The sequence below is a fragment of the Leucopleurus acutus genome (genome assembly GCF_964270905.1).
Source record: "Leucopleurus acutus genome assembly, chromosome: 2".
Lineage (NCBI taxonomy): Eukaryota > Metazoa > Chordata > Mammalia > Artiodactyla > Delphinidae > Leucopleurus > Leucopleurus acutus.
Window position 1 is genome coordinate 137204584 of NC_139143.1, and position 19718 is coordinate 137224301.

At 35.7% G+C, this 19718-nt stretch overlaps 1 protein-coding gene across 8 annotated transcripts in view; it reads right to left on the reverse strand.

Moving 5' to 3' along the window:
* Positions 1-19718, reverse strand: part of LOC309958188 (leptin receptor) — a 101392-nt gene that overhangs the window by 31850 nt on the left and 49824 nt on the right. For all 8 annotated transcript variants that reach the window (XM_082833862.1, XM_082833861.1, XM_082833865.1 and 5 more), the window contains 8 exons: positions 15512-15657; positions 13566-13710; positions 9018-9308; positions 8741-8858; positions 6035-6234; positions 3468-3616; positions 2282-2441; positions 2082-2164 (listed from right to left, as the gene is read on the reverse strand). In XM_082833862.1, the coding sequence (XP_082689988.1) occupies positions 2082-2164; positions 2282-2441; positions 3468-3616; positions 6035-6234; positions 8741-8858; positions 9018-9308; positions 13566-13710; positions 15512-15657 (1292 nt within the window). The remainder of the gene's footprint in view (positions 1-2081; positions 2165-2281; positions 2442-3467; positions 3617-6034; positions 6235-8740; positions 8859-9017; positions 9309-13565; positions 13711-15511; positions 15658-19718) is intronic.

The following is a 19718-nucleotide window of genomic DNA, read 5'->3' on the forward strand; positions in this document are numbered from 1 at the left end:
TTTACTTTCGTAACCATCAAGTAAAATTGATGATAAAGTCCTTACTTTCTAGTCCTACAAGCTGCTCTAGGCTCATCTTGTGTTATTTCCTGCCCCAGCCCTATAACCCAGCATTTTTTCACAGAGCCCTAGTTCCTTTCATTGGAGAATAGTATTAGAAACAAATCTGGGAATACTCCTTACTACCAGAATATGGATTTCTCAGCTTACAGATCAAGGAAATACGTCTGTGTATACTACATCTGTATACACACATATCTATGAAAATTTCTAAATGAATCCATCTGTATCCATATTAAGCTAAACATGAGTTCATACTGACGTCTCCAACCCTAATCCATTACCACATGGATCATTCCGATCTTCTCCTTGCTTGTCTGTAACCAATTCGACAGTGAGAAACCTGGTTCCTTCCTACCATCCATCATCCTATGCTTAATTGTTCAATTCCAGTTTGCATATCTAATGATACAAGAACTGTTAACCCATACCTCGTGAGAGAAATGACTTTATCAGCTAGGACACAGTGGTTATGTACAGTTTCTTTTGCCTTTAGTCTTAAGAATCTACTCATTAACAAGGTTACCTAGGCCTGAACCTTTTTCTCCCAACTCCTTCAGTAAGACTGTTCCATACACTTGTAATACAGTTAGTTTCTCTTACTGCAGTCTGGATTCCATCCTGGGATTCTCCAACCTCTTAACGATTTATCTTTAATTTGTATACACTAAGGTGTTTTCTTTGTGGTATAAGGTTTTATGAGTTTTGGCAAATGCATAATGCTAGGTACTCACCAGGACAATATTATACAGAATAGTTTCACCATCATAAAAAATCCCCTGTTCTTCACCCATTCAAACTTTTCCCCATCAACCAAACCCCTGGAAACCATTGATCTTTTTGCCATCTCTACAGTTATGCCTTTTCTTGAATGTCCTGTAAATGGAATCATAATGTAGCCCTTTAGGCAGCCTTCTAGCTCTTAACAACATTCATTTAAGAGTCATCCATATCTTTTTGTGGCTTTAGAGCAGTTTCTTTTTATCGCTGAATAATATTCCATTGTATGAAAGTACCAAAGTTTTTTGTAAGAAGCTACCAAACTATATTCAAAAGTGGCTATACCATTGTCCATTCCCACCAGCAGAGAATAAAAGTTCCTGTTGCTTTGCATGCTAGCCAGCAATTTATTGTCAGTTTTTTTGGATTTTAACCATTCTAATAAGTGTGCAGTGGTATCTCATTGTTGTTCTAATATGTATTTCCCTAATGACAAATGATGTTTGCTATGGATTGAATGTTTGTGTCTCCCTAAAATTCGGACCAAAAAAAAATACATTCACTTGGGATAGAAATAAATTCATTTGGGGGAGAGAACGCTTTGAAAATTTCTAAGCTGTATACTCATTGTTTTTGGAAATATCCATTGTGTATTTGCCATCATACAAAAAGAATAATCGGGCTTTCCTGGTGGCGCAGTGGTTGAGAGTCCGCCTGCCGATGCAGAGGACACAGGTTCGTGCCCCGGTCCAGGAGGATCCCACATGCCGCGGAGCAGCTGGGCCCGTGAGCCGTGGCCGCTGAGCCTGCACGTCCGGAGCCTGTGCTCCGCGACGGGAGAGTCCACAACAGTGAGAGGCCCGTGTACCGCAAAAAAAAAAAAAAAAAAAGAATAATCTAAATGCCCTTGAGATATGTAGGGAAGGCCACGTTGACTCTGTTTAGAATTAAATACAAATGGAATTTTTGGACTTGAAGGAACACTAGATATCATCCAGTCCAATCTTATGTTGACACAGATGAGGAAACTGAGGTTGAAGGGTCTAAGTGACCTTGTCAAAATAGCACTGATTAACTATACTATGTCAAGCCAAGAATAGAATTAAAGTCTCCAAACTCCAGGCCAGTGCTCCCACCATTCTACACCTTGGCTCTCTGTAATCACTTCTCCAAATTGAAATAAACTTGGGATTGCAGAGACTAAAAATGACAGAATTATTAAGTAAGTCTTTTTTACAATGAAACAAATCTTTCAAGAGTATAGAAGTAAAATTTAAGAATAACATAAAAATCAGGAATACCTTCCAAAGCAAAGTGACATTTCTCTCTTTTTTAGTGTTGTCTTCATTAATTATTCTCCAAAATTCAGGTCCTCTGATAGGAACTGCAAAATAACAAGGAGCCCAAGTTGTATATGTGTTCTTGGAAGGATTACTTTTCAGTCACATTGGAAGCACATACTTGTGCATTTTTAAGACACGTTCACAAAATCTTTGCAAACCTTTTATATCCGTGACAATTGTGTAGGCTGGAGTACTCCAATTACTCCAATATCCCAGTCCATCTAGCCTCTTACAGCGCACCTGGACAGCATAGACTGCACACAGGTCTGGCACCGGGAAACTGGCAGATTTTAATTTTGCATCATACACCTCAAATACCTATAAAATAAGTCAAACTATTAGATTGATCGTTACTAACACATATGTAGCTAAAGGGCCCTGAAGTGCATTTTATTTTAAACCCTAACACTACTCCAAAATTAAGAGAGAACTGACTGTGTTTTCTGGCTTTATAAATACTCTTATTAGGCTTGAATCATGAGCTACTTCAAGTTAAGGATTGCCTCAGTCATCTTGTTATTTCCATCTCGTGACAAGATTTGGACTGGCCCACTTGCAACCTCACTTCCCAATCACTCTTTTACCCTACTACTAATCTCTGTCCACTAATCCTCTATACACAAAGACTTTTAAGAATTTTAACCTAGTGGTTAGATAGGGCCTCCTGCAGAGAATCTCTGATATTCAGTCTCCTCAATAAGCAAGTAAACTGTCACATTTATTACAGCTGAACTCATTGTGATCTAATTCTATTCTAGGGTTCCTGCTATTTCTAGGTCTTTGCAGGCTGCCATCAGAAAACTGACACAGGAAGGCATCATATGCACACTTGCCACTATGGGTGTGATTCTGGTTGTTTGATAAAAGCAGCTTCTTCCAAAATGTGTCCCACTGAACATGTGTGTACTAAAGAACATTGTTAAAGGGAAAAAGATTCCTTGGTAAAATGAGTTTGAGAAACATAGGATGAAATAAAGTTACAAATGTTTCTTAAATTCAGGACTTCTCTAAACCTTTAATATGTAATATACCATGATTCTACACTAAGGACATATGGTGATTCAGGGTTTCTTAAACTTTATTAAGCCATGTGATCTTTCTTCAAGAAACATTGTATGGGACCAATGTACTATAAAACACATTTTGGGAAATGATAAATAGCAGGAAAGTTCATTTCTTAAAAGGGTTAGAATTAGATCAATCTATTTAATAAAAAGAGCTATGGAATACAGGAGGATGTACTTTTATGCCAATAAAATAAACCTTATGCAATAAAATTCTTAAACAGTTATAAGAAATAATATTTAGTGAGGCAAGCTGAAGAAATTTCCAGGTAAAAGGTACCTTCCATTGTACTTTTTTTCCACTTAAACCATAGCGAATCTGGAACTGAAGATTATTCTCTGGAAAGACTGGCTTCTCCCAAGATATTTTCAATAATCCAATTTTTACAGTAATTTCTGCTTTCACACTAGATGGAGGCAGTGGTTTCACTAGAAAATTTTTTTAAAGTATTATATAACAGTAATTTAAACAGTAACAATACTTTTAAAATGTTATGATGTTATACTATTCCATATCTTCTATTTGTAAAGTAACATCTCTTTCTCAAAACCTTCTCCTTCATTATCTCATTTGATCCCCTACAACTTTATGTGATACATAAGAAAGGGATTATCTCTATTTTGAAAATAGAGAGGTTGATTGAAAAAAGATCAATGCATCGTCCACGTCACTCTGCACGTTAACTGTAAGACCCGATTAGAAATGGAACCATTGGCTCTGCATGCAAAAGATACCATACTGATCATATGAGGAATATCAGTAGCAAACTCTGTATATAGAGCTTTCATTAAAAGCAAAAAACTATACACCACATTCATTTCCACATGTGTGATTTTCAAAATCTTCTACTGTCTGTTGTTAGGTATTTCTAGGTCAAGGTGAGAGGAAGTCTTCCAGAGTAAAGCCTTGGTTCTCTACAATCTGAGGAAAATAAGCTTTTTAAAGGGTAGAAATAGAGGCAAAGATGAACAGAACAGCAAGGGCTTTAAAAAATAATAAAAGGCAACATGCAAACTCAACGTATTTGGGAACTAACATCTCACAGCTCAAGCACAACAGTGTGAACCTCTGAAGCTACAGACTTCATCAACAATACTTCCTTAGACTACTGATGACCAAAACACCTAAACTTTTTAATTACTATACAGTATCTCATGCTTATTCAATTCCTCATATGCCAAGAAGATGTTCTTCACCAACCAGTAAGATGACATATATTTCATCTCTTGAAAAGATAATTCCTCTTCAGGAAAGGAAGTATGAGCATTCAAGAGACCCAAACACATTAAAGCTGTGATTGCACTTGATGGAATCATATGGCTATCACATGTATATAGTCCACGAATATCTAGTTTATAGAAAGAATGCTTTGAAGTACAATGGTTTATGTGATCCCCACAATACCCACATTAGGGAGGTAAAAGGAGCTTTCTACATTCTATAGGTGACAAAATAGTCACGGAGCACTTAAGTGACCAGCCCACGTTTACAAAGCTAGTAATAAGTGGAGCTGGCATTTGGATTCCAAAGTTGAATTTTCACATTGTTTTCTAGTACTCGGTAGGCAATATAAGTGCAATTTAAATGCCTTATGTTAGTACTGAAAAGAATAACATCAAAAATTGTTCAGATATCGAACTGAATCCATGTTGCAGTTGTCGTATAATACATGTGAGGGTATATCTGTGCATGTCTGTAGGGTAGGGAAGTAGGACAGTTCCTTGCTATCTTAGGATATTTAGTACCAGAGAAGTATTGCTTACAGTAAACTCACTTAAAATGGAACCAAACTAAATAGGAAGGGGCGGTGAGAGGGCAGATCAATTAACTGGGACTTCATATTGAAAAACTTTTTTTAATTATGACAACTTTATGCTATATTTAACAAAATATAGATTTGAATTCAGATGTGTACTAATTATTTGAAAATACAGTGGATCAAATGTTAATTTCTGGTACAATTCCCCAACAAAATATTATATAGCATCAAAAGATACTCTTCTACATTTGCTGCAAAATCATAAATGGATCATTTCCCAAAGATTTCACAGTGGGGCTTCCCTGGTGGTGCAGTGGTTGAAAGTCCGCCTGCCGATGCAGGGGACACGGGTTCGTGCCCCGGTCCGGGAAGATCCCACATGCCGCGGAGCAGCTGAGCCCAGTGAGCCATGGCCGCTGAGCCTGCGCATCCGGAGCCTGTGCTCCGCAACGGGAGAGGTCACAACAGTGAGAGGCCCGCGTACCGCAAAAAAAAAAAAAAAAAAAAAAAAAGATTTCACAGTGATACTTAGAGTAACATATCAAAATCTCCAAGGGGTCTCTTATTCCTTTGAAATCAAAATATCCTTTTAAAAGAATGTTTAAAATGTTATAATGGATGTCATCATCCTTGTCTATTTTCTCTTTATTTCACTTGAGTTATTGTGAATCCTTCTGCTTCCTACCCAGCCTTACAAATTAAAGCCTTGAGCTATGACTACTCAGATTACAAAAACCGTCAGAATATCCAAATTAAACTTTTAGATTAAAAGCATCAAATGTTTTCATAAGTACATTGGGAAAAAAACATAAAATAGTGCATTATTTAGAATAATATTACTACTAAATTTATACCCAGTGATCAATATAATTCATCAAATTATATGCTGAAAATCTTCCTATTATTGATTTAAAATGAAGCCAAAAGTATCAAACTTTCTAAGGCTAACTGTCTTTTCAATTCCACTGTAAGTAGGAAAAAAAACTTTTTAATCTAGTGTGATCAGAAAATTCAACAGTTACCCTGAACCAACCTGAATCCAAATATGCTAATAAAAATGAAGACATACATATAGTTTTTGACATACCCACGGAATCAGGAATGACACATGTTGGTGGAGAGTCCAGTGAACCCAAGGAGTGATTAATTCTAATCCACATTGTATAGCCGGATAATAGAAAGATTGGCTGAAATAGGCATTCATAAAAACCATCTCTCTGCAAGTGGCAATCTTTGGGTTCAGATATGGGATGGATAGATGGAACATCAGAACAGTAAAGGCTGCTCCTTAAAAGATACAAAAACAATCAATAAATATACAACACTGATGAAAGCAATATTTCAGAATTCTGCTTTGTTATTTAAAATAGACAGTTTTTGCTCCATCTAAAAGTAGTTGTTCTTATTAGAAAGGCATTTTTGAATTCTCAGCTATATCACAATCTTTCCATGAAAAGAGAAAATAACCCTTCTTAAATATTTCACTAGACAGTAAGTGGGTACGCAAATGAAATAAATGGCAATGTTCTAACAGGGAGGTAGGGATCCAATTGGAGATAGAACTTACAACACTTTGGAAGCTACGCTAATATACCGAAGTGATCGAATTTTTAAAATAAAGATCACAAGTGGTAATGGGGAATTCCTGATATGGAAAGGAAGATAAATTCCTTGCACTTTAAATTCCACAAAACAAATTGAAAACATAATGATAGTAGATTGTAGGTTAATTGACATTGTCCTAATCTTTTCTAGTTCAAAGCAATATAATTAAAATAATATCAATTATTGACTTCTATATGGATCATATAGTCAGGTATATCACTTATTTTCTCAGAGAAGAAAATTAAGAAAATATTTTTTTATCACTACATCCCAATCAACACTCCACCTCAGAGAATACAAAGCATTTCTCCTCTTCTTTGCAATAGCCCTTCTGCCATTATTTGCTTTAAATATGGTATTTAAGTGGCTAAAGTAGCAGTTACTGTTTCCATAAGAATGGGAGTAAGGAGGTTACAAGAAAATGAAAAATCTATATTTTTCTGTCTTTCATTTTCCATTTTTTGTGACTCCTTTTTCTTCCTATTTCCTCAAAATTACAAGTGTTTGTGTGTGTGTGTGTGTGTGTGTGTGTGTGTGTGAATCAGTGTGGTGGGTGGGGTTAAATGAGAAAGAGGGATGAAGAGTCATCTGTGCATAAAAAATAAGAACCATGACCTTGTACAGAAGCACACTAATAGTCCACTTGGAATCCAAAGGTTAGCATCATTATCGTCACGACAGATATAACCATTTATTGAATGTTTACCAGCAGAAATCATATCACTTAACTATAATTAAATAAAATGTCATTAATTCTCACAGAAACCCTGCAAGTCCTATTATTCATTCCATTTTACAGACAAGGAAATTGAGGCCTTAGAGAGGTTAAAAAAACTTGAACACATATATTCAGCTAGTTTCATGGTTCTATAAATATCAGGAAGATAAATGAGTCCAAATGCTTATGGAATGGTTGTCCACAAACACCATTTTTAATGTGAAAATGCCATGGAAAGAAAGTAAAGACAGATTACAAAAGTAAAATGGTATGCCATGAATATTCTATTGATTTTAAAGTTCTCATATCAGGTAAGATGAAGACAGCTATGATTCCCACGTGAGAAACAAAGAAATTGCCTCATTTTTTTCTAATATTACTTAAGAATAGACTGGGAGCATTAGGAATAGGAATCAGAACACAGTATTTGAGGAAATGGATTTGTTTTTCAAGCAGAAATTTTAGATTTTAAGAATAAATGAGCACAAGCTATACAAATTGAAAGTCCCAGTACAAACTGAGACAGGGTGTTTAAGAGTAGTACACACACTTGAAAACTACTAAAGAATGTTATAAAAATTGTCCTAATCAAGAGTGTTATTATTTTAGATAAAGGTCTCTGTAGAGAGAAGAATACTATAGGAAGACGATGACTTTAATTCTTTTCAAATCAGAGAATGGTAAAAAAAAAAAAAAGCCACGCAAATTACTCTTTACTAGAATTGTTTAATCCTTATTAAGTAAACAAAGTTATAGTTACCAAAGGGGAAAGGGCGGGGAGGGAGGGATAATTTAGCAGTTTGGGATTAACAGATACCCAGTATTATATATATAATAGATAAACAACAAGGATTTACTATATAGCACAGAGAATTATATTCAGTATCTTATAATAACCTATAATGAAAAGAATTTGAAAAAGAATAGATACATATATATATACATATATATATATAACTGAATCACTTTGCTGTACACCTGAACATTGTAAATCAACTATATTTCAATTAAAAATAATAATAATCTTACCTATTTCTAAAGACCATTCATATTATCTCTTACAATATCTGTACCACTACCTCCAACCTTTTTCTAAAACATTAATCTTCAGCAAATGATACAAGGCTTCTATAATCCTTGATATTCTCCTCTAGTCAATTCTCCAAGTCAAATTAAAATGTATAGACATTAATTTTTTGGATTTCATTTACTAACTAAAATGCAACTGTGGAGAATTAACTGATCATCAGAAAAAAATAATCTGAAGCAAAAACAAATTACAATCTTTTTGTGTGTGAATTTTTTCAAGAATCACCAATTTATTTAACCCTCTAAAAATTTCCTAATTAAGAATATTCTACCTTCGTCTTTTGGGAATAAATCTACAAGACTACTGCTATGGTGATATTCTACAGGAGATGTTTATCTCACCATATCCACAGAAAAATAAAACAGCAAAAATATACATACCTCTGATACCTCAACTGCAAAGTGCTTCCCACAAGTGATTGGATTGCACTGGGTGACCATCTGCAAGTCATTTTAGTTAAGTACCCATCAGTTTCACATGATATATTGATATTGACATCTATTTAAAACACATTAAAATATTACTATAAAGCAAAAGCACCAAAACATTTTTAATGAAAATAAAATTTCCTTAACATCTTCAATGGGACTCTAAGATAGAGTCCATAATAAAAATGTATCTCATGGAATAAAATGAAGAAAATCCCAGGATTCTTACCAATCACATATAATTCAGCATAACGATGGTGGCACTCATGCTCATTGCAGCAGTACACTGCATCATAGGTGAACTTTCCTCGGGGTTTGGTTGCATTCAAATTAGGAAAAGTAACTTTGCTAACATGGTCACCCACAACATCATACTGGCTTTGGGGAATTTTCTCAGCTAAATTCATCCACCAAACAATCTTTTTTGAGGAAACTATCTTGTTTTCATTTTTATAGATGCAGTGAAAAGAAACGTTAGACCCAACGGTTGTCAGAATTTTAGGTGGAAAGTATATGACATCTGTAATGGGGAAAGAAAAGGTAGGATGTTAGATGAAGACAGAAAACATCACGTAAGCAATTGATACCATGTAAAAAAGATTCACAAGGCATTCAGGATTATACTGCCCAAAATAAAATGAGTGCGCTGAGGACTGCAGAACTGTAGCTGCCTGTTCGTGTACAGTTAGTAAGTGTCCCAAGCATTCCCATTCCCAAGTGACTTGAGCCTCCATAAATGTCCTCAGTATTTTCTAAACACAGAGACTTATGCATTATAAAATATGTTTTAGACAGTAATTGTCACTTGCTAACTGATAGGCAGGAAATTAATGAAAATGAAATGTAGTCTAATTCCACAATGGTATGTCTTCCATCAGACTCTGCTTTCAGAATCAGTGAACCTTAGCGTAAGTTCTTAAGTCAAATCCCTACAAAACAAAATCCTGAAGAATAAATGGTGATAGCCACTGTCTCGTTTGGATACATGAAAATTTCAAGTAAGCAGGTAGAGAAATAAGCTTTAAATATGAAAACTTGTTAGGAAATGTAAAATCAATGGTGCACCAGTAAACAAAGCAGGCAAAACTGTAAATACTGTTCTGTAGTATCATTTTAAGTTATGTAGTGCCAGTACCCTGTGGTTGAGGACAAGGGGAATCCGTATTTTTCTAAAATATCATTTTTAATGCCTATACACTATTCCATACTACTCTTTCAGTCTCCTATTGTTGGAAACATAGTTTGTCTCTATGTTTTATTAGAAACAATAAAAATAAATGAATGTTTACATAGAACGGAATTATTTCTGCCATAGTGTATTACAAAGACAGGGTATTTCAGTTGTACAATTTAAGGTAAGCTATTTTCTGCTGATAGAATATGAATATCTGTTTTCATACATATTTGGATTACCCTCAAAACAAGTCCAAAAAAACCTTGACTAGTTTTTATTATTTTTCTCTTTTCAGTAATAGCATGCTAAACTCCATGCCTTTATATTTATAATCCATATAAGATATTTGCATCTTGTAGGTCTACAGTCAAGCATAAACAGGAAAAAATTTATTTCTTTATTGTAAAATAAGGAAACAATAATGATTTTCTTCTCATGACCAAGTATCAATACCTTTACAGGATCTACATTAATAAATTTTATTAAAAAAGGAAATTCTATTGATAAATATTAGTGAATTACTCAAAAGAACATAAATCATGGATCAAAACATTTTAGATAAATTATTTTAAAATGTGTTACCATAGCTCCAGAAAATAGCTTTTTTTTTAATTCTTGGAGAAGATTACCTATTTTCTTTAAGGACAAAATATTTTCTTTAATCTGGTATAAGAGCTGTACAGGAAGTGTAGAAATTATCTGTTTCTCCTCTTCTTTCACAGCAACAAGAATGCAGTTAATAAAGGTACTACAAGAATTCAGCAATTCTAAAGTTGTTTTTAGTATGTAAATTGCAATATTCTTGTACTTTATAAGTTCTGGGAAGGTCCTGAGTTTTCCTCTAAAAGCCCAAGATCTCCCAACAGCTATAGAGAAAGAACCTATCCAATTCATTTTAAAAGAATCCATAAGATGCAACTTCCCTGGCGGTCCAGTGGTTAAGACTCCACACTTCCAATGCAGGGGGCGCGGGTTCCATCCCTGGTTGGGGAACTAAGGTCCCACATGGTGGGTGACCAAAAAAACAAACTAATTTTTTAAAAAAAAGACATAAGACCTACAAAATTAGAAAATAAAGGGATTCATACCCCATTTAAAAATAAATAAAAGAATCCATAATAATTCCTTGACTAGGAATAGTCAATGCTTCATTAACTGTGAACTTGGTAGGTTCACTTTTAATATATTAATGAATAAAAAGTAGTAGTTACAAAGGTACTGAGAATTAGCATTCTGTCTGCAGTAATACATCAAGTAACCTCTGTTTTTTTTAAAAAAAAACAAACCCAAACTGTTTGAAAATGATAAGGTGGGTGTGCTAATTCATTCTAAACAAATTAACACCTCAGTCTTACAGAATGTTTCTGTTTGGTGGATGCCGTTACAGCACCTATTAGTGAACAATGGAGGTGAATCTAATAATATTAGGTAACTAGACTTAAGGGACAAGGATTCAAATCCCTTTACACAAGAACAGGAAGTCCCCGAGTTTGGAGACATACTTTGCTGTTGCACACTTTTCAGGGAATAAACCTCAAGTGTGGTCAGCACTGTGAAGTGCAGACATTGCAGCCAACGTAACTCAGCAAACCTAAACCTAAGCAGCACTAAAACCTCATTTACCAGGAATCATGAAGGAAATGAGGTGTTCCACTAAAATGCTCTATGTAATTAAGCTTACTGCTTACTAGCTTTAAGAATCAATTTTATTTTTTTTTATTTTTTTATTTTTTTGCGGTACGCGGGCCTCTCACTGTTGTGGCCTCTCCCGCTGCGGAGCACAGGCTCCGGACGCACAGGCCCTGCGGCCATGGCTCACGGGCCCAGCTGCTCCGCGGCATGTGGGATCCTCCCGGACCAGGGAACGAACCTGCGTCCCCTGCATCGGCAGGCGTACTCTCAACCACTGCGCCACCAGGGAAGCCCTAAGAATCAATTTTTAGTGCCACCAGAAATCTTGCATAATTATACATTTATGCACTTAATTGTTTTACTAGTGGTTACAAACATGAACTTTGGAATTAGGCTACTTTCTAACTGCATTAACTTTTACAAGTTATTTAACCCTATCTAACTCTCAATTTCTTTCTCTATGAAACAGGAATAACAGTACCTATCTCACAGGGTTGTTGAAAGGATAAAATGATAGTACGTGCAAAGCACTTAGAACAGTGCCTAAACACAGGAGGCACCCTATAATTGTCAATATTATTATTATTAATCAATAAGGAATTATCAATCTACTTCTACCTTTTATTTGTGATTCAATACGCAGCACATCATTACAGTAGACAATACTGTGATAGAGAAATGTGCTTGGGAGATACTAAAATGTATAAGATTTTCTCCCCACTCTTGGTGTCCTAGTCTACTTTCTATTTGGCAAGTTTCTGTCTTTCCCTTAATAATCGCATGGTACCACTTAGTGGCATAGGTGCTATCCAAGTTTGTTAAATTAGTAAGCTTAACTTTACGCTCATTGCTAAATCAACAAATTCTGCCCTTTGGAGCAGCCGTTTGCTCACTGTCTGGATTTATTTCTCACTTATTTTCCGGTTTTTCTGTTTGGGATGTCTACAGTCACTAGAGGGACACACCTGTGTTGAATAAGTAAAAGGCTAGCTGTTAATGGTAATATTGTTGGATATTGCACAAGTTAAATGTGTTGAATATCTGCTGAGTGTTTTACATGGTACTTGCTATCTCCATATATCCATAATCAACCTGAGTGAGTTTGAGTAGGAATAATTTTTGCACATTTGACAGATCAGACAACTAGTCAAAGGACCATGAACTGTCTTCCTATAGTCACAACCTGGTTTGTGCCAGGGCTAGCACCATTAGACTCCTGGACCTCTATGTAAAATATTGCACCTCAACTCCACAAGGAAGCTGTGAATAAATTGCAGTTTTTCTGATGTTAAAGATACCTTTAAAAATATGAAAACTGGGGCTTTCTTGGTGGCGCAGTGGTGAGAGTCCGCCTGCCGATGCAGGGGACACGGGTTCGTGCCCCGGTCCGGGAAGATCCCACATGCCGCGGAGCGGCTGGGCCCGTGAGCCATGGCCACTGAGCCTGCGCGTCCGGAGCCTGTGCTCCGCAACGGGAGAGGCCACAACAGTGACAGGCCCGTGTACCACAAAAAAAATAAATAAAAGAAAATTGAAAGTAAAAACTCTGAAAAGCAAGCATCTGGAGTGAAAAGAATTGCTTAATTATATATGTAATACTCAAATAAAATTTTAATACTTAAAAATCTCTGCCAAATAAATATATCTGATTTTCAAGTGTAAATTCAGGAGCTGTCAATACAAGCAGTGTTCTGAATTTGTAAATTTGGAACTATTATATTAACTCTATCTTTTGGGTAAGAAAGAGTAATTCAGCAAGATACTGCTATGGGTGCACATAAATGTGGGAGCTCTCACACAAGTTTTCATTAACAGGTTAAAAATTTAAATTGTTCAAAATTTAAATTAAAAGTAATATGGTGTTCCTCCTTTAGGTTTACTGCCACAAAATTTAAGATGCATATAATATGCCAAAGGCAAAGTCAAGAACCATATTCCCCTGTCAGTAGAAGTGACTCTTATAAAACCTACCTTGTGTGGTAAAGGTAAGGGGGGTGCTCCAGTCACTCCAGATTCCTGGGCCATCCAGTCTCTTGCTCCTCACCTGAACCTCATATGAAGACCCAGGAAGCACACTGTCTACTAGCAGAGATGTAGCTGAGACAATCTCATCAGCCTGTTAAATATTATTTGAAAACATCAGAGCATCAGGTCGGTGTGAAACCTTCACCAAAATTGATCACAAGCAGGTCTCAACTAATCTCACAGAATTAAAATCTTACAGAGTAGTTAGCTGGCCACAGTGGAATTTAAAAGAGATCAATAACCCAATAACAAATGTTTGACTGACAATAGTCAATAAAATTTTAAATAGCCTGTAAGTCCAAGGAAACAAATCACAATGATAATCAGCATTTAACTGAATGATAATGAATGCTGGCCTCTCAGAATTTGAGAGATACAGCTAAAGTCAGTGGGAAGCTTCAAGCCTCTGCTGACATCTGTAACACACATGGTAGAAGATGGTGCACAGGGGTGGACAGAGAACTATAAGCATTCCTAGAGCAAAGTGTCACAGAAGGAGGGCATGAATAATTTTAAGGACCCAAGGCTGATGATCAGCTATAGTGAATCAAAATATCTAAGAGACCTAACTGCATGAAACAACCAATGATGTACTCCAAAGATATTGAACTCCCTGGCTCATTAAGACTGTGGAGCACCGCAGACTAAAAATGGTGAAAAGCATCAGAAATGCATTAAACAATACAGATCACCTGTAGTTAAAATCCTATTATCTCCATTTTACAGATGAGAAAGCTAAAGCCCAGAGAAGCCTCAACTGCTTTTTCCATACATGACACCGGATTCTCATTCTGTTCTTTATGAATATAAAGTCTTAAAAAATTAGCCCAGATCTAAAAAGACAGATTTTTACCTCTAAATTAGATAACAATTAGTTTCACAAATTATAGTGCCGAAGTCTTTGCATGGCCCACAAGGCTCTTTATGAACTCCTCCTCCTCCTCTCCTCCTCTTTGATCATCCACTAATACTATTGCCCTCACTCACCACCCTGGCCTCCAGCTTCTCATCCAGCTTAGGGCCTCTGAATTGCTATTTTCCCTATTTAGACTCCAATTCTCCCAGATATCTACATCACCACTTCCTTCAAATCCCTGCTCAAATATCACCTTCTCAAGGAGAGCTTCCCCTACCTCCATTTAATATTTCAACCCATCCTCTCCCGCTAGCATTCCCAAGCTCCCCTCATCCTGTTCTACTATACAATGGATCCTGAGTTCTTGGCACCTAGGAGGCGCTCAATACTTACTGAAAGAACGAAAAAAGGATTTGACACACTATACATGTTTGTACTGCATGTAAACAAATATATTGAGCAATAAGAAAAAATAAGGATGACATGTAAAATCAGAAACCAGAGAAGGTCTTTAGGTGAAAATATTATAGTTATGAATTCAATAATTCTGTATCTGGACTTCTTGTAGCCATTAGTTGTGCGTGTGTGTGTGTGTGTGTGTGTGTGTGGTGTTAATGAGAGGGAGAGGGAGAAGGAGAGTGAGAGGAAGGGTGAGAAGAAGAGAGACAGAGACAGAGAATTAATCTAATATACATAAACTTTTGGAAAAGAAACTTTTCCTCACAGTAAATTCTGGGAGGAATTTGTCATGTTCCTCAAAATATAACATGGATCTACATGTAAGACATATTGAGTAACATCAAACAATTTTTCTAAAATCATTTTATGGAAGATGCAGAAATGCTGTATATATGCTCATTTCTTATGCTGCTCCTGAATGAAAGCCAATGGTATGACATTAAATTAGGACTGATTCTGCTCCAGAAGCAGGATGCACATTTGGTATGCAGAGGTGTTCTGTACGGGATTTGCAGGGGGTCTCACCTTTCCTTAATTGCGTCTCAACTTTTCATTTTATTTACTAAAATATACTTACTTTTCTCATATTTTTTGTAGAATTCTCTGAATATTTCACTTGATATTGAAGTTGAAATGGTACCAATGTTGGGCTGGACCAAGAAATCTTTAAATTACCAGTATCTGTGATTTTCATACACAAACCTAATGGTGGATCAGGCTTCACTTAAGAAAAAAAAAAGAACACTTTTAAGTCATGTCATTTTCATGATAATCATAAAGTGAAGTCAAAATGAGTTTTTAGCATATCCTATTCTTTCAGCTAAAGTGTCTTTATTCAAAGGCTACTTACAGAACCAAAATATTGGTTCTACTCCTGTACCTTACTATAGCAATCCATGTATCTTCATTTCCTTTTCCCTACATGGTAAAAACTATAAATCAGTAAATGATGTTATTTTGATAAATGTGAATTCCTGCTGTAAAAAAGCCTGCCTTACTTTATTTAACCTAGCTTTTGCTATGCTTATTTGAATCCTCCCCTGACAAAACCCACTGTTTTAGCAAATGACAAGTGGAAAAAGTATATTACAGAGCACTATTTGGAAAATGCATATAAATTTTGCATGCAAAAATCAATGCACATATTCATGCAAATTCATGTAAATATGCATGCACATTCAGTATATTTATTACTTTTAAAATACAACAAATCCAGATATACCCATTCAAATAGCCCAAACCATGCACAGTTTACACGCAGTAAACACAGCATTAGCAGGCCCTGGCTTGTCACCAGAAATGGGGATGGAGTTTCTTATCCTAATGGGGTATTTAACTCAGTTTATAATTTCTGAGTTCATGTGTATATGTGTTTTCATGTACACCTATGCATTTGTATATATTCATACATGGAGATTTGTGTGTGTGTGGCTTTAAACATAGAATATAACCTTTAAATCATTTGTAGAAACAACGCAAACATCTTACAATAAAGGATTGATTGAATAAATAATGATTCATCCCTTTAAGGGAAATCTATACAGTCTTTAAAAATCATATTAGAGAATAATATTGAAAATGTTTAATACTGTTAGTTTTAAAAGTTTATTAAACAACATCTATAGTTGGATTCCTGATTTATTAAAATTTACAAATTAAAGGATATTTGTAAACACATATTAAAATAGAAATAAATGCCAAAATAGTAGATAATAAATGAATAAAATAATTTTTCTTCTTTGTGCATCTCTATGCTTTCAAAATTTTTGTGATTAACAGGAATTATTCATGAACACAGAAATCACCATTACATTGGAATATTTACTGACTTTTATTTTCAAGAAAAAAAATGGCACATTCTTTACACATTCCATATTTTCATGAATTTAGTCATAGTTTTTTTTCTTTCCTTGAGTCAAAATTAATGAAGTTTTTACTTTCTGTGACATATTACAAATTTTAGTTACTTTAAAGCAGGTATATCTAAACCGTAAAGTCCAGAAACAACAGGTGAAATTCACCGAGTTCTCGTGACCAATAAGACAGAAAACAAAGACACCAAACAGAAGTGAAATCACAAAATTATAAACTATTTTACATTTCCTATTTGCATACATATATGTCTTCATATTAGAAATCTAAAAATAAATCTTTCCCTGGACCCCCTATGTACTCAGTCCCAGACCTCATCTACCTGCTTCTTTCAGAGGAAAATTCCTCCAAAGAGCTGGCATACTCACTTTCTCCACTTTGCATCCCATTTTCCTGAGCAACCTATTCTGATCAGGTCTTTCTTCTCACTAGTCCACTGAAACTACTCTTACCAAGGTCACTACACTTTGCCAAATCCAGTGTCAACTGTCTGATTCATTTTACTCCATCTCTCAGCAGTATTCCTACTGCTTGTTCCGTGAGTAGCTGAAATACTTTTTTCACTTGGCTTCCAGGCCACCACACTCCTTTACTCCTCTTTTCTCTCTGATCATCCCTCAGTCTTTCTCTCACTGAACTCTAAATATGTGATCTCATACAATCCCATAAACATCTGTATGCTACAGACTCCCAAATATATATCTCCCCTGAACTCCAGGCTCATATATCCAACTACATACTCAACATCTCTTCAGTTTCTAATAAGCATCTCAACCATAATATGTCACACACCTAATCCTCTCTAATATCCCCATCTCAGCATCTGGTACCACTATTCTGGTACCACCCAGGTCCAAGCCTAACTATTATCCTTGATTCCTCTCTGTCCTTCACACTCCATACCCAATCCACTAGAACGTTCAGTCAGCACCATCTCCTAAATAGATCCCAAGCCTGATCATTTCTTTACTTCTCCACTGCAACAACCCTAAGTCAATGGGACAATTCCAACAGCTTCCTATCTGATTCCTCTGCTTCTACTCTTGCAACTATCCTTCCTTCCTTCCTCATCAATTTCCTTCTTCACATGCAGCATAAATTTTAAACATATGCATGCTTACACACGCACACATGCACACACACACACACACACACACACACACACCCTTGATCATATCATTCTCCTGGTTCAAATGCCTCCACTGCAATTAGAATAAAATCCAAAAGTTGTAACCCTGGTTTATGGTATGACCTGGACCCAGATGACTCTCTAACCACATCTCTAAATATTCTCCTACTTCATTCATTCCATGCAAGAGTCTTGTATTTGGTTCTTCCAACTTCCAAGCTCATTCCATCCCAGGAATTTTATGAGTGCTATTCTTCCTGCTTGGAGCACCTTTTGTTTTCACATGGCTATCTCTTTTCTTTCAGCTTAAATGCTATCTTCTAAAAGAGGACATCTATAACTGAAATAATAGCCCTTACATCTGACATTCTCCATCACACAATTTCTCTTATTTCTTTCATAGCACTTTAAAAAATATTATCACATATATCCCAATACGAGGAAAGATTTTTTCCCCAAAATTATCCGAAATAAGACAAAATCATTTTTAAGGTTCTTATAAAGTCTATCGTAGCAACTTCTCTTAACTACTTTACTTTTAAAAACAATTTAATTCAATGTTGGCTCTAAGTATTTCTAAAAATCACCTGATAGAACTGGTTTTAAAAAGAGAAAATGATGATACTTTATAGATTTTTCCCTGTGGTATAACGTCATGACTGAACTCCTTGGATATCATTGTAATTACATTGTGGAGATCACAAATATATCCCTAGAGGACAAGTTATTTTAAAGTCCTAATGTTAAATATGATGTCATATACAGATTCAAAAAGTGCTATTTCCTCAGTAACTTAAAAGTGAAGGTAAAGCTGTGTGGGAAAGTGTGTCAGATACTTGGAAAAGTGGCTCTAGTGATGTCAAAATCAATGATGCAGAGATGCATATAAAGAGTTTGTATACAGGTCTATAATATTACAATAACAAGAATTTAAGGGCTTCCCTGGTGGCGCAGTGGTTGAGAGTCTGCCTGCCGATGCAGGGGACACGGGTTCGTGCCCTGGTCTGGGAGGATCCCATGTGCCGCGGAGCGGCTGGGCCCGTGAGCCATGGCCACTGAGCCAGCGTGTCTGGAGCCTGTGCTCCGCAACGGGAGAGGCCACAACAGTGAGAGGCCCGTGTATTGCAAAAAAAAAAAAAAAAAGAGTTTGTATACAATTGTTTCAGGAAATGTAAATGTAAAATAGTAACACCATTAAATTATGTATCATATGTAATATATAATTTAACATACACATACAAAACTGAGTTAATAAATTAAATAGTTTGTTAACATTTGCCTATATTATTCACACTGAATAACTGAATACACTGAATATATGTAATTATACATTCCAGTTGATCAAATAGATTTGGAGAATCTTTGCACTGAAAATATGGGCCTTTGCCTATTATTTGAGTTTTTCTTAAGGTCAGATTTGTACAGCAAATTATTTATGTTTTTACTGTTTCTCTCTGCCCACTACTGTCTGCCCCTGTTCTGTGAGGCATTCACCATTGTTTCCCCAGCTCCTAGGTCAGTGGCTGACACACATGAGCCTCTAAGAAATGCTTACTGAAGGCATAAATTCAGATAATAACAAGCTTTCAATTATTTTCAGAAATAGTTATCCAAGATGTGAAAAAGTAATAACCAAGCAATAAATATCCATTAGATGGATCCAGGATTTAAAGAAATCAAACTGTTTTCAAAAAGAATTTAAGTTACAATTACAGAGATATCTATACTGCTGTTAAATCATTCCAGAAGCTGCTTTTAATACTCCCTAGAACTACACTTACCA